Raw genomic sequence first — 27672 nt, forward strand, 5'->3', positions numbered from 1 at the left:
GCTGGAGAAGTTCAGAATGGGTTCAAGAACAGCTACTTCCCTTCAACCATTCAGTTCTTGAACCAACCGGCATAGCCCTAAACCTGCAATATAGCAACACTGTGACCACTTTGCACTAAAATAGACTGTACTTTTTGTTCTAATTGTATTCTTTCTTGTAAAAATTGCAAATAATTTATGTTATTCTTGTGAATGCTGCTTATCTGATGCTATGTGCCTGTGATGCTGCTTCAAGTAAGTTTCTCATTGCACCTCTGCATATATGCACTTGTGCAGATGACAATAAACTCGACTTTGAAGTTTAGACAGCAAGCTCCAGTGAACAGGGCACAAGGGCTGAAGTTCCACCAGCCACTGATAGTGGGAGATGATGGGGAAAGAATGAGACCTCATGGTGGACCTGTCACAGGGTTAGGAATTACACGTCCTTCTCTGCCCAACAGTAGCACCTCATCAGGAAGCACTTCCATACCAGGTCCCCTGAAGGGCTTCTCTGTCGGGGATCAGAGGCCCTACCTGTTGACGCTCACCACGTTCCCGCTCTACAGCCTCATGCTCCTCCTGCAACTGCCTCATGGCTTCAGACCTCTCCGCGTCGTGTTTCTTCCAGCCGTCCACCACCTTCACCAGGGTCTGTCGACGAGGCAGAAAACAAACACCAGTTTTACCACACAGGACACAAAAACACAGTGGAGAGTGCTGGAAAGAGCACAACACTGGGGCACATCTGAAGTGTCCTGAGTCCATCCTGTAAAGTATTATTTAAGTGGAGAACAACTGCAGCAAAGAGGGGCTTGAGGGTTCCTTGAAAGCTTGGCAGGTAATAATTAGCTGTTTATTCAAAGTGGTTAGAGTACGGTAGTCTTACTACTGTACAAGGCACTAGTGATTTAACAAAAGGTATTATTTCACTGGAAACAGTTCAGAGAACATTGACTTGGAGGAATTCACTAATGGAGGGATTGTCCTGCAAGGAAAAGTTAAACACGATGGGACCCTACCCATTGGAGTTTAGAGGAACAAGAGGCGATCTTATCGAAAGTTGTAAAATTCTTAGGGGATAAGGAAGGGTAAATGCTGAGGTGTCGTCCTCAGAGTCCAGAGCCAGGAGGGTGTGGTCTCAGGATACGGGGATGTCCATTTAAGACAAAGAATTTGGTCTCTCAGAGGGTTGAGATTGTTTGGAGTTCCTTTGCACAGAGAGATGTGGGGCAGAACCCTTGGGTATACTTAAGGATTGGATAGATTACTAACTGTTAAGAGGAAAGGGCAGGAAAATAGACTCGAGAAATGTTGGATCAGCCATGATCCCACTGAATGGCAGAGCAGTCTCCAAGGGTCAAGTGCCTGCTCTTGTTCCTACGAATGCAGCATTCCCTCACCTCATTGGAAGCAGCAGCCTAGATTTTGTGCTCAACTCTGGGACAGACCTTGAACCTAGAACCTTCAGACTCAGGCGACTGAGCTCCAGTTGACACTACAGTTCTTAACACCCCTAGATCACTATCACAAGATTGTCTCCCATCCCACTAAAGCAGTTCTGTGATTCCACAAGACAGGAGATGGCCACTCATCCCACAATGTCTATACTGGCTCCTAATAGGGCAATCCCATCAGACCCATTTTTCTCACTGACCGACAAATTAATTTCTCAAAATGCCTATCTACTTTGTTTTGGAGGCACTAATTGCTTCCACTTTCACCACCCTTACAGACATCAAGCTCAAGGTCAAAACTATTCTCAATGTTAAAAAAATTGCTCCTCATACCCCTTGTATCTTTCGCCCAGCAGTTTAAAACTGTCCCAGTCCCACCCCCACCCCAGTCCTTGAACCATCTGCTAATAGGAACAGCTTCCCTCAACCTCCCATCTGTAAACCCATCATGATCTTGTCCAACTCTATCAAATCGCTCAACCTTCTATATTCCAGTTTTTCCAGGCTAATTTTATAGCTAAAATCACTCATCCCTGGAACCATTCTGGTAAATCCCCTCCAGCCATTCTCGAGGACCTCTTCACAGAGTCATACACCACGGAAACAGGCCTTTCAGCCCAACTGAGCCACGCCAAACATGATGCCCATCTAAGTTAGTCCCAATTGCCTGTGTTTGGCCCATATCCCTCTCAACCCTCCCTATCCAAGTGTCTTTTACATGTTGTTAATGTACCTGCCTCAACCACTTCCTCTGACAGCTTGTTCCACATACTGACCACCCTCTGGGTGTAAAAGTTACCCCTCTTTTACACCCAGTCTCTCCACTCTGACCCTAACCTATGCCCTCTAGTTCTTGATTCCTCAATCCTGGGGTAAAAAAGACTGCTTGCATTCACCCTATCTATGCCCCTCATTGTTTAATACACCCCTGTAAGATCATCCCTCACTTTCCTACATTCCAATGAATAAAGTCCTAACCTGCTCACCCTCTCCCTATAACGGTCCCTCGCGTTCCAGCAACATCCTCGTAAACCTCCTCTGCACTCTTTCCAGCTTAATGCCAACTTTCCTACAGCAGGGTGACCAAAACTGAACACAATATTCCAGAAGCAGTCTCACCAACACCTTGTACGACTGCAACATAACATCCCAACTTCAACCCGAAGCATCGACTGTCAGTTTCCTTCCATAGATGCTGCCTGACCCGCTGAGTTCCTCCAGCACTTTTTGTGTTATCCCAACTTCTAAACTCAATGCCCTGACTGATGAAGGCCAGCATGCCAAAAGTCGCCTTCACCACCTTGTCTGCATCCTTTATAAAGGTAGATAAGCAGAACTGGATATCAATACAGCAGTCATGGGATTACTGCAAATGTTTATACTGATGGCTGAAGGAAACGGTTTAAGATGTTGTCGTACCTTATCCAGCTGTTCAATCATGATGTCCTTCTTTCGGTCAGCTGACACTGCCACAGCCAACTGCTGCTGGAGTTCCAGGATCTTGTTCTGTAGGATCTGAATCTGTTTCTCACAGTGCTGAGATTGAATGGGGAGAGAAAGCATCAGAGCACAGTCAACATGCTTGATCCCCGGAGGCAACTGAGAAAGAAGCACCAGAGAGCCCTAAGGACAGGCAGGAGAAACTGGACATCGACTATCAGAATAGGTGATTCAGGAACTCATGATGCAGATTGGTTTTTGTTTTTTGGGGCAGGGGGGTGGTGGAAGAGAAGGGAGTTAAATCTGCATTTATATAGCACTTTTTGGAACTTCAGCCACTACAGCAGGACAACCAATTTGCACATATTAAGCTCTCAAATAACAATGAGCACCTGAATAGATAATCTGGTTCAGCAATACTAGTTGAAGGATAGATCTGCGCGGCCATTGATAATACACTGCAGAGCAGGGTGAACACATCTAGATTATAAAGGGAACCTAAAGGGTGGTTGGAATTAAAAAATGCAGGCTTCAGGTCACAGAGCGGTGCAAATGGGTACAGATTTCAAGAGGAAAGCTTGCTACGAGAGGCCTACGATATGCAAAGTGAACACATAAAAGCAACAAACAACCTGCTGGAGGAGCTTAGCGGGTCGAGCAGCATCTGTGTGTGTTGGGGGGTGGGGGGGGGGGGTGGGGTATGTCGACATTTTGGGTCAATACCCTGCATCAGGACATCACAGATACTGCTCGACCCACTGAATTCCTCCAACAGATTGTTTGTTGCTCCAAATTCCAGCATCTGCAGTCTCTTGTGTCTCCATTGTACATATAAAAGCATGCGCAACAAAGCTAGAGCTTGGGGAAAGCATTGATAAGTCCCTAGACCTCCAAATCCCATCCAGCTCTCTGTTTAAAGAATCACATCACATATTTCTCACTACATGCGAGACCATATGGCCTATTAAATCTATGCCAGCTCTTTGACCAATCCCACCAATCCTATTCCCCAATTTACTGAGGACATTTACAGTGACCAATTAGCTGCCAACCCGAATGTCGCTGGGATGTGGGAGGAAACTGGAGCACCTGGGGTAAACCCACACAATCACAAGGAGAATGTGCAAACTCACACACACACACAGCACCAGAGGTCAAGATTGAGCCTGGGCCCCACAGGATGTGAGGCACCAACTCCGCGTGAGGTAAAACATCCAACAGAATCATCTGCAGCGAAAAGTGGAAGACACATTAAAACAGGTACAAGTTTTGGCCTGGTTGGGAATATCTTTACTCAATTCACAACTACATGTAGTGTCAGGGTTGGAGAAGTTATTCTTACGATTCTTCATCAAATTCATACTCGAGTATCAGAGAAGGCTGAAATGCCTTACCGGATGGGGTCTGAAGATTTTTGCTTTGTAACAATAGATCAACATCGAGGCAAATGACATACAACTTTATAAAACACTGGTTAGGCCGCAGCTGAAGTGCCGTGAACGTTTCTGGTCACCAGAGAGGACACGAGAGTGCTGGAAAGGGTGCAGAGGAGATTCACCAGGATGTTGCCTGGGATGGAGCGCTTTAGTTATGAGGAGACACTAAGAGGCTGTGTTTGTTTTCCTTAGAGCAGAGGAAGCTGAGGAGGGAAGGTGATAGAGGTATACAAGATTATGAGGCCATAGATAGAATAGACAGTAGGAACGTTTTCCCCATAGCAGAGGACAAAGGTTTAGCATAACGGGCAAGACGTTGAGGGGGGAAGCAGAGGATGAATATTTTTCACCCAGAGAATATTGGAATCTAGAATACACTGTCCGAGTGCGTGGTGGAGGCAGGTACTCTCATCACATTTTTTTTTAAATCTGGACGTACTCGAATCGACAAGGCATAGAAGGCACAGCCCTCCCACCACCGACAGCATCTGCAGGAGGCACTGCCTCAAGAAGGCGACATCTTTCATCAAGGATTCCCACCATCTGAGTCATGCCCTCTTCTCACTGCTACCATCAGGCAGGAGATACAGAAACCTGAAGTCCCACACCACCAGGTTCAGAAGCAGCTATTTTCCTACAACCATCAGGTCCCTGAACTGATCAGCACAACCCTAACCCTACCTCAGCAAGGGAACACTATGGACCACCCCTTGCACTACCGTGGACTTGTCTCTGATTGTGTTTTGTTTTTGCACTAATGTCTTTGTTTAGCACACTTTTTTTCCTCTTCTTTCTTGTATAATTTGTATTCCGTGTGCTGTCTGTACCTACATGCCTGTGATGCTGCTGCAAGTTTTTCATTGTACCTGTACCTCACTGTACTTGTACATGTGGCAATAGACTTGACTTAAAGGCTATAGCTCAAGTGATGGTAAATGGGATTAGTGTAGACATACTCAATGGTCCACGTCGGCATGACGGGCCAGTTTCTGTACGACAATCTCCAGCTTTTCAAATCCAATGAAATAAAGGAATAATTCAACAAAATGGTGGCTAGGATACCAGAAGAAACTCTTCTGCTCCTCCTGCTGTGTGTCCAATGTAACAACAAGTTGCATTTACATCAGCCCCAGTGAAACAATCACCAAAACGCTTCACTGAAACAATAAAAACTTAAGCTGCACAACAACGTACCAGACCGGTTAGCATTGTGTTTTAAGGAACATTGCGAGCGTGGAGAGAGAAATAAGGAGCCAGAGAGGCTTAAGGAGACAACTCCAGACAACCGAATGTATGGTTGCCTACAGTGGAGGCACAAGAGGCCAGAATTGGATACCTCTGCTCCTCCAAGTCTCCGAATTTTGAAATCAAAGAGGAATCTCATATTAACCAATGGGAAATCTCAGGGACAATTTTCTGCACAGCATTGTACACAAGGATAAGGGATTTAAGGTTTCCAAGAATCAATGGATTGGTTTGTACTAAACCTATAAGAATTCAATCATTAAGCCTCTCAGCAAGCATCATGAAAGTCGTTTGCACGGACTGCAAACAACTCGTCAGATCTCCCTTATTCCACATCTAAACCACTCAAACATTCCAGTCTGCAACTCACTCCAGGTACCTATTATCGTATAATAAGCTACCCAAAGTGCAATATTAGATTCTAACCTATAACTCACTCCCAGATATCAGGTTATTCCATTTATAAGCTCTCCAAACCCCTCAGTAAGACTCTACCCTGCAGCTCCCTCTTGGGTCTGTTACTCTTTATATGAATCCCTCCCTTGAACCCTCTTGATTAGATTCAAGTCAGTGAGGGAGATCTGACAAGTTACCTGCAGTCCATGCTCTTTCATGATGCTTGTTGAGAGGTTCTGGTATCTGTTATTTTAAATATAAATATCTAAACTCCTTGATTAGATTCCAGCCTACAACTTACTCTGGATATGTTATTCAGACATGCCAGGTCAATAAAAGGATAGACATCACTTTCGTCTAATGAAGTGACTGAGCTTAAACAGAACGGATTCAATTTCAGTGGTTACAAAGGGTTTTTGTGTAGTCAGGCAGGGCACATTTGCCTATGGGTGTGTATAGGGATTCGTGCTCAGTTTGGTGTGTGGATGGGGAAAGGTTAAACGTCAGTCAAAGATGAATTTTTAAATGAACCAAATTCAGAGCTACGATGTACACCTGGACAAATCAGAAGATAGGCTGAACCACAAGCTCCTTGTGACCCTTATCACAAGCCCGATCTAAGCCTCCCAGTCTGCCGAGGGAACATGACTCACAAGCTGCTCCTGGACTGACAGCAAACATCAAGGGGAGGAGACTGGAGATCTGGTCTGCTTTGTAAAGAAGATTAGTGGACAGATTGGCTTTCTAAATACAACCAGCCTGCAGGCAAGAGAACCAGGGGTTCAAGCTGCTTAGAGCCACGTGAGGTAGTTCACGATTACCAGCAAGGTCAGAGCAAGAGTTGCTGGTGGTGGGGAAAAGGGTAAGGAAGAGCGACGCAGAGAGGAGGACTCGGATTTACAACACACGTGATCTTTCTGCCTGCTGCATCCATGGCAACCATAAAACAGCTGTTTAGCCGTCTTCCACATCTGTTATGGCTCCTCCTCATCCAGATACTTTTTAAATACTGCCTCCACCTGTCTTTCTGGCAGCAGGTTCCTGACTTTCACCTCTACTTGGGCGGAAGAAAGTTCCCTCACCTCTCATCTAATCCATCTACCAATGACCTTAAACATAAGCCGTCTAGTTGATCGAATCATTGAAATGTACAGCACAGAGACGGGCTCTTTCAGCCCCCCTCATCCATGCTGACCGTGATGCCTACCTACACTAATCCCGTTTGCCTGCATTACACCTGTATGACTCCACTCCTTTCCTATCTGAGTACCTGTCCAAATGCCTTTTAAACGTAATAGTGTCTGGGTCCACGACCTCCTTTAGCAGCTTGTTCTAAATATACACCACCCTGTGTGTGAAAACTTGCCCCTCAGATCTCCTTTAAATCTCTCCTCTCTCATCTTAGGCCTGTGCCCTCTAGTTTTAGACTCCCCTGCACTGGGAATAAGATTCTATCTATGCCTTGCTTCTAAGGAGAATAGGTCCTCACCATTCACTCCAGCCAGGCCTCTCAGTTTTATACATCTCAAATAAATCTTCCCTCAATCTCCTTGCAAAGAAAACCAGCCTGGACCTGGACAGTTTCTTCTCCTAATTACTACTCCCCAGCCCTGGTAACATCCGTGCAAGTTTCCTCTGCACCCTCTTGTGTTATCACATCCTTCTTGTAACGAGATGACCAGAATAGTTCACATGACTCGCACTGTGGCTGAAGTTATTGAAACAGGGCCTCCCTGCTATTGCATTATAATCCTCACTGATAGCGTATCCAGTTTGCCACGTTAACTACCTGGTCTACGTTATTGCAGAGCAGCTTCCTTTCCCCCAAACCCTGGGCTTCTGCCCCGGCGTGACTAACTCACCAGATTAACCTTTGAATTTCACAGGACTGGACAAAGTTTTCCATAACGCATTTCCACATTGTTTGGCCAAACCTCAACTCAAGGCACCAACTGTCTGTGATGCAAATAAGAGTCACATTGGAGTGACGTCACCCCCTGAACCAATTCCTCTCCGCTCCAGCCCTCACCAGCTTGCAACCCGACTTTTGTCCCACTGATGATCAAGTTCAAAGTCATCGTGGGCCATAACCTTTGACGGACAGAGACCTCCCAATTCACAATGCCATACACTGGAATCAAACAACCTGCACTCACAGCTGATCAGAAATCCACGTGAAACTTCTCAGGAATTCAGCTGCATCAGTTCCATGAAACCCCACATAAAGTCTCCAGCTACGGGAACATACACTTTGCTCTCAGAGCTTCAGAGTGGTTCAGACAACCTTGCCTGCTGACCCCACATCATTCTCAAAAACCCAGGAGGACCAGCAAGGTTCAGTAGATATCTCACCAGCAGAGCTGTGACATTCTACCACATCCACTGGCTGCTGGGCTTGCAGCAGACTGGGCCCCGAGTGCCAGAAACTCCTTCCCTCCTTTCAGACTCTGCTTTAAGCCTAAACTCCCAATATCTCCATGCATGCTTAACTCTAATTTGACACAAGCTGCTGGAGGAACTCAGCGGGTCAGGCAGCATCTGTGGAGGGAAATGGACAGTCAAGACCCTTCTTCTGGACTTGTGGCAGAAATTGAGAGGCCTGGCTGGAGTGATCAGTGAGGACCGATTTTCCTTAGAAGCAAGGCCTAGATAGGACAGATGGAATCTTTTTCCTGGGGCAGGGAGTCAAGAACTAGAGGGCACAGGTTAAGGTGAGAGAGGAGAAATTTAAAGGAGATCAGAAGGATGTTTTCACACAGAGGCTGGCCCAGATGAAGGATCTCGACGCAAAATGTCATCTGTCCATTTCTCTCCACAGATGCTGCCTGAACTGCCGAGTTCAAGTTCAAGTTTATTGTTGTCATAGGCATACATAGACAGGGTAGACGTGCCACGAACTTAGCTTTTGCAGCTGCGGCAGAAAAGTACGTTAGAAGACAAGGACAAACACAAGTTCACATAAACTTAAATAACATCAGTTATACACAACATGTGTGCCAAGTAAACAACAAACAAACAGAACATAGTTCCTCCAACAGCTCATTCTTTCCACTGCAGACAGATGTCAGCATCTGCAATCTCATGTCCCCTTTAGTTTGATAACACTCCTTTTTAAACCGTCTTGGGGTTTGTTTCACCAGATTAGAGGTGCTGTTCAAAGTTGCTGTTGAGAATTAGAAGAGGTCGGGTTTTGAGGGTGGAAGGAGCTTTGCTAAGGAGCACCGTTCCTTACCTTTCTCCTCGTACGCTCTTTGTCAAGAGTGTCCTTCAGGATCTGATACTCGTAGAGGGAAGATTCAGCTGCTGGCCCCGCCCCCAGCCGCATCCGGGAATACCGGGGAAAGAGCGCGGCTTCGTCCAATCCCAGGATGGGTGCTGGCGGGGACGCTGATATCTCCTGGAACGGTTTAGCACTGCAGTGGGAAAGCAGGTGGGTCAAGGTCACCGAAACCAGCCATACCAAAGAGTTGGACTGAGAAGCAAATTACGAAGGAGTATTTTCACCAGAACGCCAGAAGCTGAGGGGCAACCTTATAGAGGCTCATAACATTATGAGGGACATAGATATTCAGGGTCCTTTTCCCAGGTCCAGGGAGTCTAAACTAGAGGACACAGGTTTAAGATGAAAGGGATGAGATTTAAAGGAGATCTGAGGGGTAGGTTTTTCCACAGAGAGGGTGATGGATGTCTGAAACAAGCTGCGGAAGATTTATAAAGTGAAAGAAGGCAGATACGATTACAATGTTTACAAGGTGTTTGGACAGGTACTTGGATAGAAAGGGTGTGGAGGGATATGGACATAATACGGGCAACTGGGATGAACACAGATAGACATCATAGTCAGCATGGACAAGGTGGGCCAAAGGGCCTGCTTCTGTGCTAAACGATTCTGTGATTCTAGTGTGGATCTCAAAAGCTTTGAACATAGCAGTAGTGTTCAACTGTTACCTTGGGCTGTTCCTTCAAGGCCATTCCTCAGGTAATCCATGGGAAAAGTGGTTTATATGGATGACCGGGTTGGATTGTTGGGAATTTCACTCGCCGAGCGGCTCTCATGGTTATGCCACCCGTAGGTGCTCACAAGGGATTTAAGCTGACAACGTCTAGCTGACACCACTCTCCTTACAGCACAGGACAGGAAATAATGGGATCGAGTGACTCTGGAGGACAGCAGTGAATGACCGCAGGGCAGCACTGTCATCTGAAAGGCGGCAACTCCAAAGCAGTAAACTGAGGCCAGATGGACGGAGAGTGTCCCACAGTCACTGCTGGGAGAAGAGCACATGGAGGTCTACACCCACCCACCTCTCCAGTGTCCAGGGGTCAAAAGACAAGTCAAGATCACTTTGCTGGTTGTGAGAGCTTGCTGTGCAGAATGGCTGCCAGGATTCCTACATTTCAAAGGTGCCTCACAGCTGCACAGTGCTCCTAGCAACATGCTGGGCAAATGCAAGGCTGCACCATCCAGCGGACAGCTGCCTCCTTATCTCACCCTCTCCCCAGTAGAGGGACTTCAGAGAGGGCCAGGCGATGCCAGGAGCTCTCTGATGGAGGTCAGTCCATGTCACAAATGGAGTTCTGGGTGGCAGAGGACGTGGGGCGGGAGTCTGGAGAGTTGGTCAGCATGGAATAATGAACAACCAGGTGTCATCAACCCGAGGAGAGAGACCCCTCACCCACCCCGTCCCAAGGTCTGGTTAAAAGACCCCTCACCCACCCCGTCCCAAGGGCTGGTTAAAAGACCCCCTCATCCACCTAATCAGAGGGTTAAGTAAAAACCCTGCATCTACACCAAGCTGGGGCCCAGGCTAAGACCCCCCCACCATCTGAGCAGGGTCTTGAGTAAAGCCCCTCCCCGATCCCAGGTAGGGAACACTCGCAACCCCCCCCCCCCCCCCCCCCCCCCCCCCCCAACAGCAGACTGGTTTTCAGACCCCTTCACCCACCTGAGCAGGGAGCTGGTGCAGTCGCTCTCAAATGAGTCGTTCCCCCTCCGCTGCTCATCGGCCGGACTGACAGCGTCATTCCCTGCGGGGAGGGCACACGTTTTTACCCGAGGGTCCTGCCAAGGAGGAGAGTTCAGATGGACTGCCCTCCCCCACGTCCCTCTGCTCGTGTCCTCTTATCTCCGGGGTCTTGGGCAGCTGCCAAGGATTACTGAATCAGCCACTCAACCCATCCGAACATAGAACAGTACTGCACCGGAACAGGCCCTTCAGCCCACGGTGTCTGCGCCAACCATGATGCCCATTTAAACTAATCTCACCGGTTTATACTCGGTCCATACGCCTCCAGTCCCTGCACATTCATGTGCCTGTCTAAATGCCTCTAAAAAGCCACTCTCGTATCTGCTTCCACCACCTCCCCTGGCAGCCCAGTCCAGATACCTACCACTCTGTAAAAAAAAAACTTTTGCATCTCCTTTAAACTTTCCCCCCTCACCTTAAAGCTGCGCCATGCAGTAATTGACATTTCCACCCTGGGGAGAAAACATTGACTATCTATGCCTCTCATAACTTTATAAATTTTGGTCACGTCTCCCCTCAGCCTCCGCCGCTCCAGAGAAAATAACCCACATTCGTCCAACCTCTCCTTGTAGCCAATGCCTCTCTAATCCAGACGAACCTCTTCTACTCCCTCTTCAAAGCCTCCACATCCTTCTTGTAACCTCATCCATGGTGGGGGCCAAAAAGATCCAACCAGCCTCACCTCCCTTCCCACATCTCCAAAAACCTTGCAGGTTTTTACTGCTGCTGTATTGCACCACATCTTGTCTTCCTCCAACTGTTTGTTAACTACGATGAGGGTTTCTGGCTCCACCACTCAGCAAGTTCAAGACCCCTACCACTTGGAGTGAAATTTTTTTCTCCTCTCCTCTCCCATCAAATCTTTCCATCAATTAACACCTAACCACCACCCCCACACCATCCCTCCCAGCCCAAGCTCTCATCCTTTCACAAGCAAGCCCACTAACAGTAAGTGACCTGTTTCCCTTCACTCACCCTGCCCCACCCAAACCCCAATCATAATTCTTATCCCAATCGTTACTGAATCCTGGCTCCCACAGTCGGTGCCAGACTGCCATTGGAACCATGCTGAGAATTGTTCTAGTGGCATTTTGATCAGCTATTCTACTGTGGAGTCACCATAATCCCATCATCGTAATATTCATGGGGAGGTGGACTAGGTGGGGGTGGGGGTGGGAGGCAATGTAGACACGAGCTTGGGTTCAAGAAAGAGACATCCACTCAGCCTCCCCACCACCACATTCCACCAAATGGGTACTGAGGCCAATTCCCAGAAGAGATTACCCAACCAGACCTGGGAGGGAAGGAGCCACTTCGGTCACAAGCATCCCCAACCCTCAGGTCAACAAAGCCACAAAGGAGGTGGGGCAAGCAAACAGAGACCACGAGGTTGAGGGGTGGGTGGGGGGAAAGAAGGACACAGCATTTACCCTGTGCTCACCTTTCCCTACCTCCCTACCATTGTGAAGAAGCAGCTAGATACTCACTATCGGTGAGATCCTGAGAGAACTTCAGCATGCTCTGAAGGTGGGATCGTACCGACTCCAGCTCCGAGATGTGCCTGGATCCAGCCTGAGGCGGGGAGAAACAAACGCGAGTCAGAGAAATAGAGTTGTGTTCAACTCCCACAGTAGTGCCGTGGTTATACAGAAACATTACAAATAGACACTGGAGTAGGCTGTTCGGCCCCTTGTACCTGCTCTGCCATTCGATAAGGTCATGGCCAATCTTTCATTTCAGTACATTAACGATGAGGAGTTAATGTGCAAAACTCTACTAATTTGTATCTTGAATATACTCAACTTAGAATCCTTTGGTCTGTTGGATAGAGTGATCCAAAGAATAGTTTGGCACTGTGACACCTGGTTCTCGACACTCACCAGAGAAAACGTTCTTACACCTACTTTTTGAAGCCCTGCAAGAATTTTATAAATGTCCCTTCTCATCCTTCAAAACTCGAGCATGGGCCTACTTTATTTAATCTGTCTACGTAGGACAATGAGCCATCGTCCCAGGAAGGAATCCAGTGAATTGTCAATGCATGCTTTCTACTGCAAGTATGTCCTTCCTGAGGTAAGGAGACCAGACCTGCATTTAACATTCCAGGTGTGGTCTGACAAGGGCTGTATATAAATGCAATCCACCTCTACTTTTAAACTGAACTTCTCCTGCGATACAGGCTAACATACTGTTTTCCTTCCTAATGACTTGCTGAATCTGCAGGAAACCAGTGTTTCATGTTTCATATACAAAAGCACTCAAGTCCCTCTGAACAGCTACATCTTGCAGTCTCTCAATTAAAAATACACACCGAGCTATCTTTTCTACAAAAGTAGATGACCTCAGATTTTCCCATTATATTCCACTACTCATCGCCATACCCATTCACTTGACCTGTCTACGTCCCTCTGACGTCTCTCTGCATCCTCCTCACAGAACACACTGCCATCCAGCTTTGCACCTTCAGCATACCTCTGACTCCCTCATCCAAGTCGATTGTGAACAGCTGGGACACCAGCAACAATCCCTGCAGCAACCCACCACCCACGGTCTCTCAACACTCAAACAAATGTTATACAGCACGGAAACAGGCCCTTCAGCCCAACTCGTCCATGCCGACCAAGATGCCCACCTAAGCTAGTCCCACTTGCCTGCATTTGGTGTACGTCTCTCTGAATCTTTCCTATCCATGTACCTGTCTAAATGTCATTCAAACACTATAATCATAACTAACTCTAAAGCTTCCTCTGGCAGCTCGGTCCACACACCCACCACCCTCTATGTGAGAGGGTTTGTTTTCTGTCTGTTAACCAATCCTCAACCCACACCAGTACAGTACCCTCTATTTTTTTTTATAAAGCCTTGAGCAGCACCTTACCGAGTGCCTGCCAGAAGTACAAATACACCACGTCGACCTGTTCACCCTTATCTGTTCTGCAAGCTACAGCCTCAAAAATTTCCGCATTTGTCAAATAATAGACTTTGCCCATTTTCTGTGGCCTTTTACCATTTCCTTCAGAATAGATTCCAGCACTTACAACACTACTAATGTTAAACTAATTGATCTATAATTACCCATTTTTTCTCTCTCTCTCTCCCCACATAAACAATGTGGTCATGTTTGAAGTTTCTTGTCTGTGAGAACCATTCAAGAACATATGGAGTCATCTTTCCAGCCCATTAACTATAGACAGGACTAAAAGTCAGCAGAATACATTCAGATCCCCAAAAAGGCAAATTCAGAATTTAAATAGTGAACACAAAACTGACAGATTCTGGTCAAAAACCCAGCAGCTTCAACAATTTTCTTTGAAGAAGGAATTTTGCCATCTTGGCTCGGTCTAGGCACACAATATTCCAGCATTAACTCCTGCCTTTTACCCGCAGTCACAGAATCTTTACAGAGGAAGGCCATTCAGCCCTAGTACATGCCACGCTTTTAGAAGCAATCCCACTATTCCCTATAGCCTTGCAAGTCATTCTGAAGTGCCTTATCCAAATTCCCATTGAAGACATCGACAATTCTGTTTCCGCCACTCCTACAGACAGTGAGCTCCAGTGTTAAAAACAAGCTGCTGGAGGAACTCAGCTGGCCAGGCAGCATCTGTGGAGGGAAATGGACAGTCGACGTTTCAGGTTGTTCCAGTGGAGTTCCACTGATTAGGCAGTGCACAAGATAAATGCTTTCCCTCATGTCACCCCCATGTCTTTCCCCAATCACTATCCTCTACTGGCCCCCTGTTCCTTGAGTCATCTGCTAATGGGATCACTTACCCTCTACTGATATTGATTGAATGGGGTAAATAAAGTATTAGTTTGAGGTTGCCATTTTAACTAACGTTCATCTTGCTTTGACTAAAATGTTTCCTTGCCAGTTGCCTCACTGAATTTCCCCTGGATTCCTTGGCAAATGGCTGTGTTGCAACAGTAGATTATGCACTCTCAAACAGAGAGTGGTGGGACTCAGCCAGTTCCATCACGGGTACAGCTCTCTCCACCGTCGAGGACCTCTACAAGAAGCGACGTCTCAGGAAGGCGACACCTATCATTGGGGACCCCCACCATCTGGGCCATGCCCTCTTCTCGATGCTGCCATTAGGCAGGAGGTACAGGAGCCTGAAGACCCACACCTCAAGGTTCAATAACAGCTTCTTCCTCACTGCTATCAGGTTCTTGAACCCACCTGACTATATTTCATTGTCTCTCCTTCTCTCAACTTTCACTAACGCGATTTATTTGATTGTTTATTTTTGCATGTGTATGTATAATTTATGTAACTAATGTTTGTCATATCTATGCTGCTGCTACAAAAAGCTAATTTTCATGGCATTCCTACCCCGTGTATAATGCCCATAACAATAAACACGGCAGCATACTGAGCAGCAACGGGCTGGTGTGATGACTGTTAGAACCATAGAATACTACAGCACAGGCCATTCGGCCCTTCTAGTCTGTGCCGAAATATTCCGCTAGTCCCATTGACCTGCAGCCCAGTCCATAACCCTCCAGACCTCTCCCGTCCATGTATCTATCCAATTTATTCTTCAAACTTAAGAGTGAGCCCGCATTTACCACCACAGATGGCAGCCCGTTCCACACTCCCACCACTCTCTGAGTGAAGAAGTTCCCCCTAAAGCTTTCCCCTTTCACCCTAAAGCCATGTCCTCTCGTACTTCTCTCTCCTAATCTAGGTGGAAAGAGCCTACTCGCATTTACTCTGTCTATACTCCATCAAATCTCCCCTCATTCTTCTACGCTCCAAGGAATAAAGTCCTAACCTGTTCAATCTTTCCCCGTTGGGAGAGGTTCAGGTTTACCTTTGGCCCACTACTGGTTTCCACCCTCGTGGACAGTCTCTGGGTCATCTCCATAGCCAGCTCCTCCACATCTGGTGGTGCAAAGCGACCGGCAGAGCCCGTGTCCTTGGTGAGGCGGGAGGGCCCCGGGGGTCGGGAGGCAACGAGCTCTGCAGCTGCCGATCTGGTCCCTGGGGCGTCCTCCTGCGACTGGACGAAGGTCTGAGGCTCAGGGATCCCGAAGCAGTGCCTGTCGGTGCTGAACGGTCGCAGGCAGGGTGCGTGACTGCGCTCTGCCACCTCTCCTTGCGCCGAGGCTGCAGCACGTCTCGAGGAGGAAGCTGGACTGGACTCGGCGCGAGAGGCGTCCTTTGCCAAGCCCCCCCTGACGACGCGCTTGCCCGAGGACTCCCAACGTGTGCCCGTGGGGCCCTCTCCCACTTCGAGACCGGGCCGCTGTTCCAGCAAAGGGCTGCGGTCGGTCTCCAGCTCGCGGCTGGTCTGCAGCGAGGTGTACAGCCTGGCGGTGACCTCGACGAGGAGGAGACCACGGTTCGTGGGCTGGCGGGCAGCGACCGGGCCGAGGCGACGGTGACAGTGCGGTCGAAGGCGGCTGAAGCTCGGGCAGACCTCGGGCTGGCTGGGGCAGAGCCGGGGGCGGAGAGCGGCAGGGGCTCCACGTCGCTCATCAGATCCTCGGGTCGGATGGGGCAGTCCATCTCCTCACGCCGTCCACTCCGAACCAGGCGGAGACCTCTCCGTGGCGAGGACCGATCACGGTCTCAATCCTGTCGACAGGACCCAATCGAAGATGAGAAGCTGCTGCCTGACTTGCCCTGTTTGCATCTAAAACTTGTTCGTGGGATGAGAGTGTCACTGGAAGAGCTGAACCGCCTCCCGAGTGGAGGCGAGGGAAGGAGACCTGTGGGGGTCTCTGCCCCCACACTCCCTCCGGTCCCAGGACTATCCCTTCACTGCTGTCCTGTCTCCCCAGTTCCACCCCTCCGGCTGCTCAGGGTTCCTGAAGGGGTGAGAGTGAAAGGGGGGGGGGGGGGGGGGAAGCGGGACTGGACAGGACGAGGGGGTGGGAGATGGGACTCCCTCCCCTCCTCCCCTCCCCCTCCCCTCCCCCTCCCTCCCTCCTCCCTTCCCCTCCCTCCTCCCTCCTCCCTTCCCCCTCCCCTCCCCCTCCCCTTCCCCTCCCCTCCCCTCCCCCCTCCCCTCCCCTCCCCCTCCCCTCCCCCCTCCCCCTCCCCTCCCCCCTCCCTTCCCCTCCCTCCCTCCTCCCTTCCCCCTCCCCTCCTCCTCTCCCCCTCCCCTCCCTCCTCCCTTCCCCCTCCCCTCCCTCCTCCCTCCCCCCCCTCCCTCCTCCCTTCCCCTCCCCTCCCTCCTCCCTTCCCCTCCCCTCCCTCCTCCCTTCCCCCTCCCCTCCCTCCCTCCCCTCCCTCTTCCCTCACCGTCCCCTCCCTCCCCTCCCTCTCCCCTCCCCTCCCTCCCCTCCCCTCCCCCCTCCCTTCCCCTCCCCTCCCTCCTCCCTTCCCCCTCCCCTCCCTCCTCCCTTCCCCCTCCCCTCCCTCCTCCCTTCTCCCTCCCCCTCCCCTCCCTCCCTCCCCTCCCTCTCCCCTCCCCTCTCCCCTCCCTCTCCCTCCCCTCCTCCCCCTCCCCTCCCTCCCCTCCCCTCCTCCCTCCCCCTCCCCTCCCCTCCCTCTCCCCTCCCTCTCCCCTCCCATCCCCTCCCCTCCCTCTCCCCTCCCCTCCCTCCCCTCCCCTCCCCCTCCCCTCCCTCCCTCTCCCCTCCCCTCCCACCTCCCTCTCCCCTCCCATCCCCTCTCTCCCCTCCCTCTCCCTCCCTCTCCCCTCCCCCCCTCTCCCCTCCCCTCCTCTCCCCTCCCCTCCCTCTCCCCTCCCTCTCCCTCCCTCCCTCTCCCTCTCGCCTCCGGTCCCGGTCCCCGCCGGTACCTGCCTCCCGCTCCGTCTCCATGGTAACCGCCGCTCCCGCCTCATGCCCGCGCACCGCGCAGGACCCCAACCGTCAACCCGCGGGTGCCCGCCGCACTGCCTGAGCCGCTCCCCACGGTGTCTCCCCACCCACTCACTCACTCATTCACTCCCTCCCTCCCCCCCCACTCACTCACTCACACACACCCCCCCCCCCGGAGATCCACCGGGGGGAGGGTCAACGGGCGCCGCACGACGAGAGGACAGGAAGGCCCCCGTCACAGGCTGTCCAGCGCGGCGCCGGAATCCGGAGCGACGGTGGGGTGAGTGAGGGAGGGAGGGGGTGAGGGAGGGAGAGGGAAGGAGAGGGGATAGGGGAGGGGGAGAGGGGATAGGGGAGGGAGTGGGAGGGGACGGGGGGAGGGGGTGAGGGAGTGGGAGGGGGTGGGGGGAGGGGGGGGGAGGAGGAGGAGGGAGGGAAGGAGGAGGGGAGGGGGTGGGGAGGGGGTGAGGGGGGGGATGTGGGAGGGGGAGGGGAGGGAGGGGGGGAGGGGAGGGGAGGGGGAGGGGGGGGGATGTGGGAGGGGTGGGGGAGGGGGAGGGGGGGAGGGGAGGGGGGGAGGAGGGGGGGAGGGGAGGGGAGGGGAGGAGGGGGGGAGGGAGGGGGTGAGGGGTGAGGAGGAGGGGAGGCGGAGGGAGGTGAGGGATGGGGGAGGAGGAGGGAGTGGGGGGGAGGAGGAGGGGAGGGGGTGAGGGAGTGGGAGGGAGGGGAGGGGTGAGGGAGTGGGAGGAGGAGGGAGGAGGGGAGGGAGTGAGGAAGTGGGGGGAGGAGGAGGGAGGGGGTGAGGGAGTGGGAGGGGGGATGGAGAGAGAGGGGGAGGGGGATGGCGGGAGTGGGAGGAGGGAGAGTGGAGGGGGAGGGGTGTGGGAGAGGAGGAGGCAGCGGTGGGCCGGGGCCCGGGGGGGTTCCGCCGCCCCACCCCCAGGACGTTTTCAACAGCTCCTCGTCGTCATCGGAGCTGCTACTCCCGCACAGCAAGATCCCACCGCTGTGATGTGACCGGGGGCGGTTCCTGGGGGAGGGGTAACGTGGGGGAGTGAGGTGGGCTTTGGAGGGGAGGGGTGGTGAGAGAGAGGAAGGGAGGGGGTTGGAGGGGAGGCAGGGGTGAGTTGGAAGGGGATGCAGAGGGGTGGCGGGGTGGAGGTGGGAGGGAAGGCAGGGCAGGAGGAGGGTGTGGAGGGGAGGCAAAGCAGGGGGAAGCTGGTAATTGATTTATTATTGCCGCATATACTGAGGTACAGTGGAAATCTTTGCGTGCCATCTCCAGGCAGATCATTCCATACATAAGTACGTCGAGTTAGTGACAAAGGAAAAACAGAATGCAGAGGGGTGGAAGCGTGTGGAGAAGGGGTAGAGGGGGAAGGGTTGGAGTGGGGGGTGGAAGGGGTAGAAGGGAAGGGGATAAGGGGGTGCAGGAGGCAGGGAGGAGATGGATGAGGTGACGGAGAGTAGTGACAATCCCAGAACACTGTCAGACTCTTCCATCATTTCCCCTTCCTGATGTTTTACGTTGAATATATAGTGATGAGAAATTGGCACGTTGCCAGGGCTGGTAGTGTCCCTCCCATAAAACATTGACACTACATCACCATTCGGGATGTATGGGTGCGTTTGACCGTAAGCTTGGTCAGAGAGGGAGTCGCAGAGGAGGAGAGAAGAGCAGAGATCTTTAGGGAGGGAATTGGGGCCCAGGCAGCTGAAGGCATAGGCACCCAGTGGTGGAATTCGGTGTGTGATCAAAAGTCTGGAACTGGAGGAGGGCAGAGGTCTGAGGGGGTGGAGGACACTGTAGGGTTTTTATTCATTGGTGTTCTGGGATGTGGATATTGCCAGCTAGATTGTCATTTGTTGCCCTTGAGAAGGTGTGGGTTAGCTGCCTTCTTCAACCCCGTTATCTCATTTCAAGCATTCCGATCAGAAACCATCTCTGACTTCCATTAACCCATTATAATTAATCCATTCATTGCCTTGCAGGTGTTTTAACTGGAATTCCATTGAAACTTGCCATGGTTCCTTCTTAGGGTGTGAAGGTTGGAACAGGGAAAGGAGAGTTGGAACAGGTGGGCTTGTCCCAGAATTGGAAAGTGACACACAGGAGCGTTGTGAAAAGTAAGTCCTGAGCTTGTCTTTTGATTGTTGTGAAGGGGATATTGTGGGAGGTTACCACCTATCATGACAGTTAGAACAGGCACTGCAAAAAGTCTTGATTTGAAACTCTGTGAGACAGCTCTCTGTGTACTTGGCACTTATATTCACTGACCATTGATGGACGAAAACCCATTCACCTGTTGAAGGTTCAGCTGACAGTTGCTGGCTTGGAAAAGATGTGAGGGGAGTGCTGCACTGTCAGAAGTGCCACTTTTCAGATGAGATATTAAACAGATCCTGTGTCCCCTTCTTGGGTGGGTTTGCATTTATTAGGAGCAGTGTCAGTATGTATTTATTTATCTATGTCCTGGTCAGTATTTATCCCAAAACCAACATTGCTCAAGGAGAGTATCTGCTCATTATCACATTGCTGTTTAGAGGAGCTTACTGGGTGCAAACTGACTGCTGCATTTCCTCCGTCAGCGTCCGTGCATCGAAAAGTATTTTTATTTCATTTTATTTATTTCTTTATTTGTCATTGTACTGTTGCAACAACAACACAACGAGATTACGATGGCACTCCTTTGCCTAATAAAAACCAAAACAGTAAATTGATAAGAGCAGTTATAACTACAAAATAAAACAAACATACTTACACAAATATAAAGTATTAAAAAAAATAAGAAGGCATTGTGCAAATGAACCATAATAATGATAATCAGCAACATATCAATATCAATGATGAGTCCAGCCAGGAAAGGGGGGAAGACATAGTATGTGTATGTATCTATGTATAGGAGATGTCAGTCCACGTTCAACAACTTAACAGCTTTGGGGAAAAAAGCTGTGTTCAGTCTTGTAGTGTGTTCATGTATTGTCCTGTATCGCCTACCAGAGGGGAGTAGTTTAAAAAGGTGGTGAGCTGGTTCTTGAATGATGTTTAAAACCCTGCTCCGACATCGAGCCTGATAGATGTCCTCCATTGCTGGTAACTGAGGCCCAATGATGTTTTGGGCCGTCTTGATGACCCTCTGCAGAGCCTTCTGCTCCTTCCTAGTGCAGCTGGCATACCAAGCAGTAATGCTGTATGTCAGGATGCTCTCCACTGCACACCGGTAGAAGTTCACCAGAATGTTCTGAGACAGTCTGGCTCTCCTCAATTTCCTTAGAGGCCTGAAAGGCACCTCAGATCTCTGTTTTATCATATTAAACCAACTTTCTCTCTCGCTCACGCTCTCTGTGCTTTGTCTCCCACCAGATGACGGTTCACAATCTATACATCTTTGATCGGAACGGAGTCTGCCTGCACTACAGTGAGTGGAATCGGAAAAAACATGCGGGCATCTCAAGAGAACAAGTGAGTAGCATTAATGTGCCCGTTGGTTTAACTTCATCCCTTACAAAGACCCTGACTCTCTTGTATATCCTTATGGACTCAAAGGGCTCCTTCTGTGTCTTAGCAGCTTACAGAGCAATCCCATCCCCCTCACTAATTTTCCCTGTAACATCTTCTCCCCACATTCCCTCCAGATTCCACAACCCACTCTAGGGGCAATTTACAGCAGCCAATTAACCCCCCCCAAGCAGTGCATCTTTGGAATATGGGAGGAAACCGGAGCACCCGACGGAAAGCCACACGGTCACAGGGAAAATGTGCAAGCTCCACGCAGACAACGCCGGAGGTCGGGATGGAAGCCGGGTCTCTGGAGCTGTGAGGCAGCAGCTTTACAAGTTGCACCACCATGTCAACTCCTGGCTATGATGCCTCTGACGCTCACCCATCTCTCCTCATGGGTGCCATTCCCTGGGTCCCAGTTCTTGCACATCCCAAATTTCCCAAAGGAAGAGGTTGTGGCCTTCACCCGGTCCTGTTGCAATTCTGACAGGGATCGTGTTAGAACTTTGACCCAGCAATAGCTGAAGAGAGGGTGTTCTTTTGTCCATGTGTATGTAGTAATGGAGGTCACAGGCAGGGGAATGCTAACCTGGCACCATTGGTAGTCTGCCACTTTGCACCCTGTAACTGGTACACGTTGCAGTGAGACTCTGGCTGGAGGGGAGCACATTTAGCCTCCAAGTCTACCAGTCTAACTCCTGCCCCAAATAGTTTTGAGTTTCTTATTCCAGCTGTTCTCATCCAAATCCACTGGAATGATAAGCTCACCGACTTCAGTCTCTCTCCAAGGCCAACGTCCCCAGCACTGAGGCCCTAACTGCACTCAGTTGGATCCATTGCTCACAGACCCAACTCTCCGTTGTGAAAAGAGATGACCAAGTGGTGTGCTGCAGGGATCGGTGCTGGATCCACGGTTGTTTGTCAGCTATATTAACGATTTGGGAGTGGTGGCATGATTAATAAGTTTGCGGATGACACAAAAATCAGTGGTGCAGCGGACGGTGAGGAAGTTTGCTCGAGATTACAGCAGGATCCAGATCAACTGACAAGTATGAAGTGATGGATTGTGTGAAGTTAAACCAGGGCAGGACTTGCCCAGTAAATGACAGGGCTCTGGGGAGTGTTGTAGAACAGAGACTGAGGAGTACAAGGGCATCGCTCCCTGAAAGTGGTGACACAGGTAGGCAGGGTGGAGAAGAAGGCATATGGCACACTTGCTTTCATTGTACAGGGCACTGTGCACATCAGCTGTATAAGATGTTGGTGAGACCGCGCTTGGAGTATTGTGTGCAGTTCCGGTCGCCCAGCTATAGCAAGGACATCATTAAGCTGGAAAGGGTGCAGGAAAGATTCATGAGGATGTTACCGGGACTGGAGGGCTTGAGTTATAAGGGGAGACTAGATAGCTTGGGGCTGTTTTCCCTGGAGCGTAGGAGGCTGAGAGGTGACCTTAGAAGTGTATAAAATCATGAGGGGCACAGATAAAGTGAACGGTCAGTCTTTTTCCCAGCATAGGGCAGAGATTTAAGGGGAGAGGGGAAAGATTTAAAGGGGACCTGAGGGGCACATTTGTCACGTAGAGGATGGTGGGTGCATGGAACAAGCTGCCAGAGGAAGTGGTAGAGGCGGGTACATTTACAATTGACAAAAAACATTTGGACAGATCATAGATAGGTTTAGAGAAATGTGGGCCAAAAGCAGGCAGACGGAACTAGCTCAGGAAGGCAACTTGGTTGGCATGTATGATTTGGGCCAAAGGGCCTGTTTCCATGCCATATGACAAGGTGAACAGAGGAAACAACTCGAAGTAATGACAGCCTTCGTGAAAGAACGCACCCTTCCCACTGACTCTCAGGAATCCCTGGACTGTGCGCTCAAAGCAGCATCGGGTTGATGTTGAGGGCCTCGTGTCTGTGCACTGAGCAGGCACCTCCCAAACCCATCAGGAACCTCCTGCCCCATCCGTGGAGGAGTTTGTGGACCACCACAGCACCTGCGTCGTCATGAATCAGACATTGCCAAAGCAGCAGCAAGCCACGTGCATTACTGCCGCTCCACACTGCAGCTCCAAAAGAACAGAAAATCTGTGACAAGCTGCATAATCAGAGTGGAAGGAATTCATTCCAAATCCCAGGGAACTCATCCAGCCAGGTGATAAATATTCCAGGGAGACGCATGCAAGGTTTCGACCCGAAACATCAACAGTTCCTTTCCTCCCACAGATACTCCAACAGAGTGTCTGTGGCGTTAAATATTCCACCAAACTCCTAGCTCGAGATTTCCGGAGGGTGGAAAGGCTGTGAGATGAATTATACAGCCTCTTATTCTTTTAAAGCTGTGGTGTCTAGGTAACCGGTGTGCCTGTGATTGCTGAGCTGCCAGGGTATTGGTGAGGGGTGATTCGAGACTTGGGGAAGGCAGTGGGTAACCAGGCCGCCTCTTCTCCAAGATGGTTCCTACTGCCACTAAATGGTGCGAAGGTTGGCTGCAGATCCCCCGGCCTGCTGCTTTTTGCCAGCAGGTCAGATTTGTCTGTCACCAGAGGCAGTTTAGTTTGTGCTGGGCACAACCTGAAAGGACTGAGCTCCAGGCCAACCAGCATCAACAGCTGGGCGTTGAAGATATGTCGTATGTCAGTGATAATAAATCTGATTCCAAATGTCTCTTTTCCTAAACAAGCCCCAACCCTGTACTTTCCATGTAATTCCTTGAACAACAGGCTGTGTTTATGCCTTCCAGGAATACCAGCTGATGTACGGAATGCTGTTCTCCATCCGATCCTTTGTCAACAAGATGTCTCCTGTTGATTTGTATCCTTTGCTGATCTCCTGCCAATCCAGGCTAAGGGTGCCTGCTCGTCAAATATTGGGATAGTTGGGCGCGACAAATCATCCACATTGAAGGGATCTCTGTGCCTTGTCAGAGGCCGGCCAGGTATAAAGTCGAATAAAGGGTGAAGCTCCCTCCACACTGTCCCCTCACTCACTCCCAGGGTCAGACACAGAGTGAAGCTCCCTCCACACTGTCCAATCACACACTCTTGGGGTCAGACACGGGGTGAATCTCCCTCTGCACTGTCCTACCGCACAGATGTTGCTCTTTGTTAGCAATGTAGGGACATGATGCTGACATAGTAGGGAGGAATTCACAGTGAGGCAGGTGCCTCTGGGTCCCTGCAGGTTCCTGTGTCCTGCTCCTGTGATATAGGCCTCTGACTCAAGATGACTTGGTCTCTCCGGAGACTTGAGCATGTAAAGTCCAGACTGAGGCTGTCGGTGCCGAGGGAGTGCTGCATTGTCATTTAGTTATTAACTTGCAGCCCTCTCTCTAAAGGGTCTGTAGCACAGCGGGTAGAGCCGCTGTCTCACTGTGCCACAGACCCGGGTTTGACCCTATCCTCGGGGCACAGTCTGTGTGTGGAGTTTGTACATTCTCCCCATGTTCGCGCAGGTTTCCTCTGGGTGCTCTGGTTTCCTCTGGCGTTCCAAAGACCTTCAGGACAGTGTGTTAATTGGCCACTGTAAATTGCCCCTAGTGTGTGGGTAGAATCTGGGGGGGAAATTACTGGGAACGTGGGGAGAATAAAATGGGATCGGCGTAAATGGGTGGTTGACAGTCAGCACTGATTCAATGGGCCAAAGGGCCTGTTTACATGCTAGCTCTCTCTATGACTCCCCAAATCCCTCTATTATGTTCCAACCAATAACTCGCCCCTCCTCACCTTGATCCACCTCTCACCTGCCAGCTCTTGCTCCACCCCTTCCACTCCCCTCTATCTTTCAGCCCAGATGAAGGGTCTCGACCCGAAACGTCAACTATCCATTTCCCTCCATAGATGCTGCCTGACCCGCCAAGTTCCTCCAGCTTCTTGCTTGTTGCTCCTGGATACCGCCTATATATAACAATCCTCAACCAAAACTAATTTAAATAAAAATAATCCAGTCTACACAACACAGAGGTTTGGGAACCTGCTGTGCAGTGACTTTTGACTCTGCCTACAGGGTTGTAAAGTGCTTTGAGGGATTGTAAGGCGGCTTTAGAAAGGCAAGTGATCTTTAACGTTACTGATCAGAAGAGATGGTTTCCTGTCATTTCAAACGAGCAAGTACAAGCTGCATTACTATGAGACGGCAACGGGACTTAAAATTGTCATGAACACTGACCTGGGCGTGGGCAACATCAGGGACGTTCTCAGCCAGATCTACAGCACCGTAAGTCCTTTCAGATTCCTTGCTATCTATGTGCTTGGCCCTCCCAGCCTCTGATACCCGTAACGTGGTTAATGCACTGCAGTCTCCGGTGTTGCCCTTGGCATCAGACTCTGTCTCAGGCCCGCTGCTTACAAAAGGTTGTGTGTTGAAGTCCCACTCCTGGATGTTGAGCACATCGTCGAGGGTGACATTCCTACTGAGGGAGTGCTGCACAGTCAAAGGGTGCCACCTTTCAGCTGGAGGGTAAAGATCCCAGAGCAAACCCGAACAAAGCACTGGAGGAACTCAGTGGATCAGGTGGCATCTATGGAGGGAAATGGACAGTCAACGTTTCGGGTCAAGACCCTTCAGATGCTGCCTGACCCGCTGAGTTCCTCCAGTGCCTTTTGTGGGTTGCTCCAGATTCCAGCATCGGCAGTCTTCAAAGATCCCTTAGACATTACTTGAGGAAGAATGGGAGCATCCTCTTCAGTGTCCTGGGCCTGATATCTGACTCTCAATCAGAGACGTTCTCAGCCAAAAATGGACGATCTGCAGGTCTGTGGGATCTTGCTGTGTATAAACCCGCTGCGGGGTTTCCCGCATTACAGCTGTGAATGCACTTCAAGTACATTTCTTTAACTCTAAAGCATTCCAACTGAAATGCAAGATTTTCTTCCTCCGTCGAGGGGACCAGGGTGTGGGGTCGGTGTTGTATATGGAATAGAAAGTTGTCAGGAGTGAGTTACAGGGTGCAATCTAACGGAGCAATGTGGGGAGGTTTTTATATGCAAAAACAGGTTTCTAGTTGAGAATTACGGGTCAAAATCCAATCCAGAGGTTTCATCTACGGAACTGTACATCCCTGTAACTCCCGGTTTGCTGTTATTCCATATATAAAGCCCCCAAGCCCCTGGATTAGGTTCCACCCTGTAACTCACCCCAGGTTATCCCTTGTTCTAGATATAACCCCTCTCCTAACCCCTTCATTAGATTCTGCCCTGCACTTCACTCCTGCAACCCACTCAATGAGATTCCAGCCTGGAATATGAATAGGGTCCAGAAGGGTTATATTTAGCATGACAGATACTTGGAGTGAGTTACAGGCTGGAATTTAATCAAGGTGTTCCAGGACGTTTATATTTAGAATAACAGTGAGTTACAGACTGGAATCTAATCGAGGGAGTCAGAGGGTTTATATTACAGAATAACAGAACTCCAGGCCGTATTAAAGTCTGACTCTAACGGAGGGCTTTGCCAGGGCTTATATTTATAATAATCGATACCCAGGGATGAGTTGGAAGCCTGGAATCAAATCCAGGGGTTTGGGTCAGTGGGGGTGGAGGTTATATATAGAACAGCAGATCCCCAGGAATGAGTTACAGGCTGGAATCCAATGGAGGGGTTTATATACATAGAACAACAGGTAACCAGGAGTGAATTCTAATTGAACTTTTCCCATCTCCTGTAGATCTTCGTGGAGCTGGTGGTGAAGAACCCACTGTGCAATCTGAACGAGCCGATCCAGAGCGAGCTGTTCCGCACCAAGCTGGACAGTTTTGTCCGTGGGCTGCCCTTCTTCTCCGCACGTGCTGGCTGAGCCCAGACCATGCTCCATTTCTCAGCCTCATTAGCCTAGAAGCATGAAGTAAAACCACCTCAAGAGACTCTGGTGCTTCGACAGGAGGTCCTGACAGAGAACCTGCACCTCTGCCGGACCTTCATCCCTTTCCCATTCGAATTCTGTTTCTTTCTGTTGTCTCCCTGGGTTTCTGCGCGGTGCTCCAGGGAGCCTGTGCTTGGCGGTGGGACTCCACTTGTCTTTGGTTGCTGAACTCAAGAGCCATCTTCTGTCGCCTCCCTTCCACCTTTAAGTTATGAAATAAAACTGGCCAAAGGTATTTAAGGGGGAAGTGTCTTTGTTGATGTCGAGAGTGAATGGTATAACTCATTCACAACGTCTTCACAATGAGTGAGCACCCACAGCTCTCCAGGGGAGAGAATTCCCAACTCACAAGCACCGGAAGAGGTATTCCTCCTCGATCCCATCCCTCTATCCCATGAAGTCTCTCAGCGACACTTGGACAGGTACGTGGTTGGGAAAGGTTTGGAGGGACGTGGGCCAAACGCAGGCAAGTGGCACTAGCTTCAATGGGCACCTTGGTCGGCATGGACCAGTCGGGCCGAAGGGCCTGTTTCTGTGCTCTCTCTCCCTGGCAGCTC

General features: G+C 50.3%; 2 protein-coding genes across 6 annotated transcripts in view; one reads left to right on the plus strand and one right to left on the minus strand.

Moving 5' to 3' along the window:
- Nucleotides 1-16499, minus strand: part of cntrob (centrobin, centrosomal BRCA2 interacting protein) — a 49533-nt gene extending 33034 nt beyond the window's left edge. Inside the window, exons 1-6 of the mRNA XM_052044787.1 lie at nt 15798-16499; nt 12468-12552; nt 10900-10981; nt 9186-9366; nt 2856-2972; nt 517-633 (exon numbers count right to left, since the gene is read on the minus strand). Of these exons, the coding sequence (XP_051900747.1) occupies nt 517-633; nt 2856-2972; nt 9186-9366; nt 10900-10981; nt 12468-12552; nt 15798-15851 (636 nt within the window). The 5' untranslated portion in view covers nt 15852-16499. The remainder of the gene's footprint in view (nt 1-516; nt 634-2855; nt 2973-9185; nt 9367-10899; nt 10982-12467; nt 12553-15797) is intronic.
- A 1394-nt stretch (nt 16500-17893) lies between these two features.
- trappc1 (trafficking protein particle complex subunit 1) lies at nt 17894-27350 on the plus strand. Of its 5 annotated transcripts, none has more exons than XM_052044788.1 (6): nt 17894-18037; nt 19750-19884; nt 21122-21220; nt 23999-24069; nt 25332-25470; nt 26921-27350. In XM_052044788.1, the coding sequence occupies exons 3-6, from the start codon at nt 21122-21124 to the stop codon at nt 27047-27049; spliced, it is 438 nt and encodes a 145-aa protein (XP_051900748.1). In that variant the 5' UTR covers nt 17894-18037; nt 19750-19884; the 3' UTR covers nt 27050-27350. The 5 variants fall into 5 exon arrangements, with proteins under 5 accessions (XP_051900748.1, XP_051900749.1, XP_051900751.1 ...); XM_052044789.1 differs by having other exon boundaries at nt 17901-18032; XM_052044791.1 differs by having other exon boundaries at nt 17997-18032; nt 19797-19884.
- The last annotated feature ends 322 nt before the right edge of the window (nt 27351-27672 follow it).

This window comes from Pristis pectinata, chromosome 37 (genome assembly GCF_009764475.1).
Source record: "Pristis pectinata isolate sPriPec2 chromosome 37, sPriPec2.1.pri, whole genome shotgun sequence".
Lineage (NCBI taxonomy): Eukaryota > Metazoa > Chordata > Chondrichthyes > Rhinopristiformes > Pristidae > Pristis > Pristis pectinata.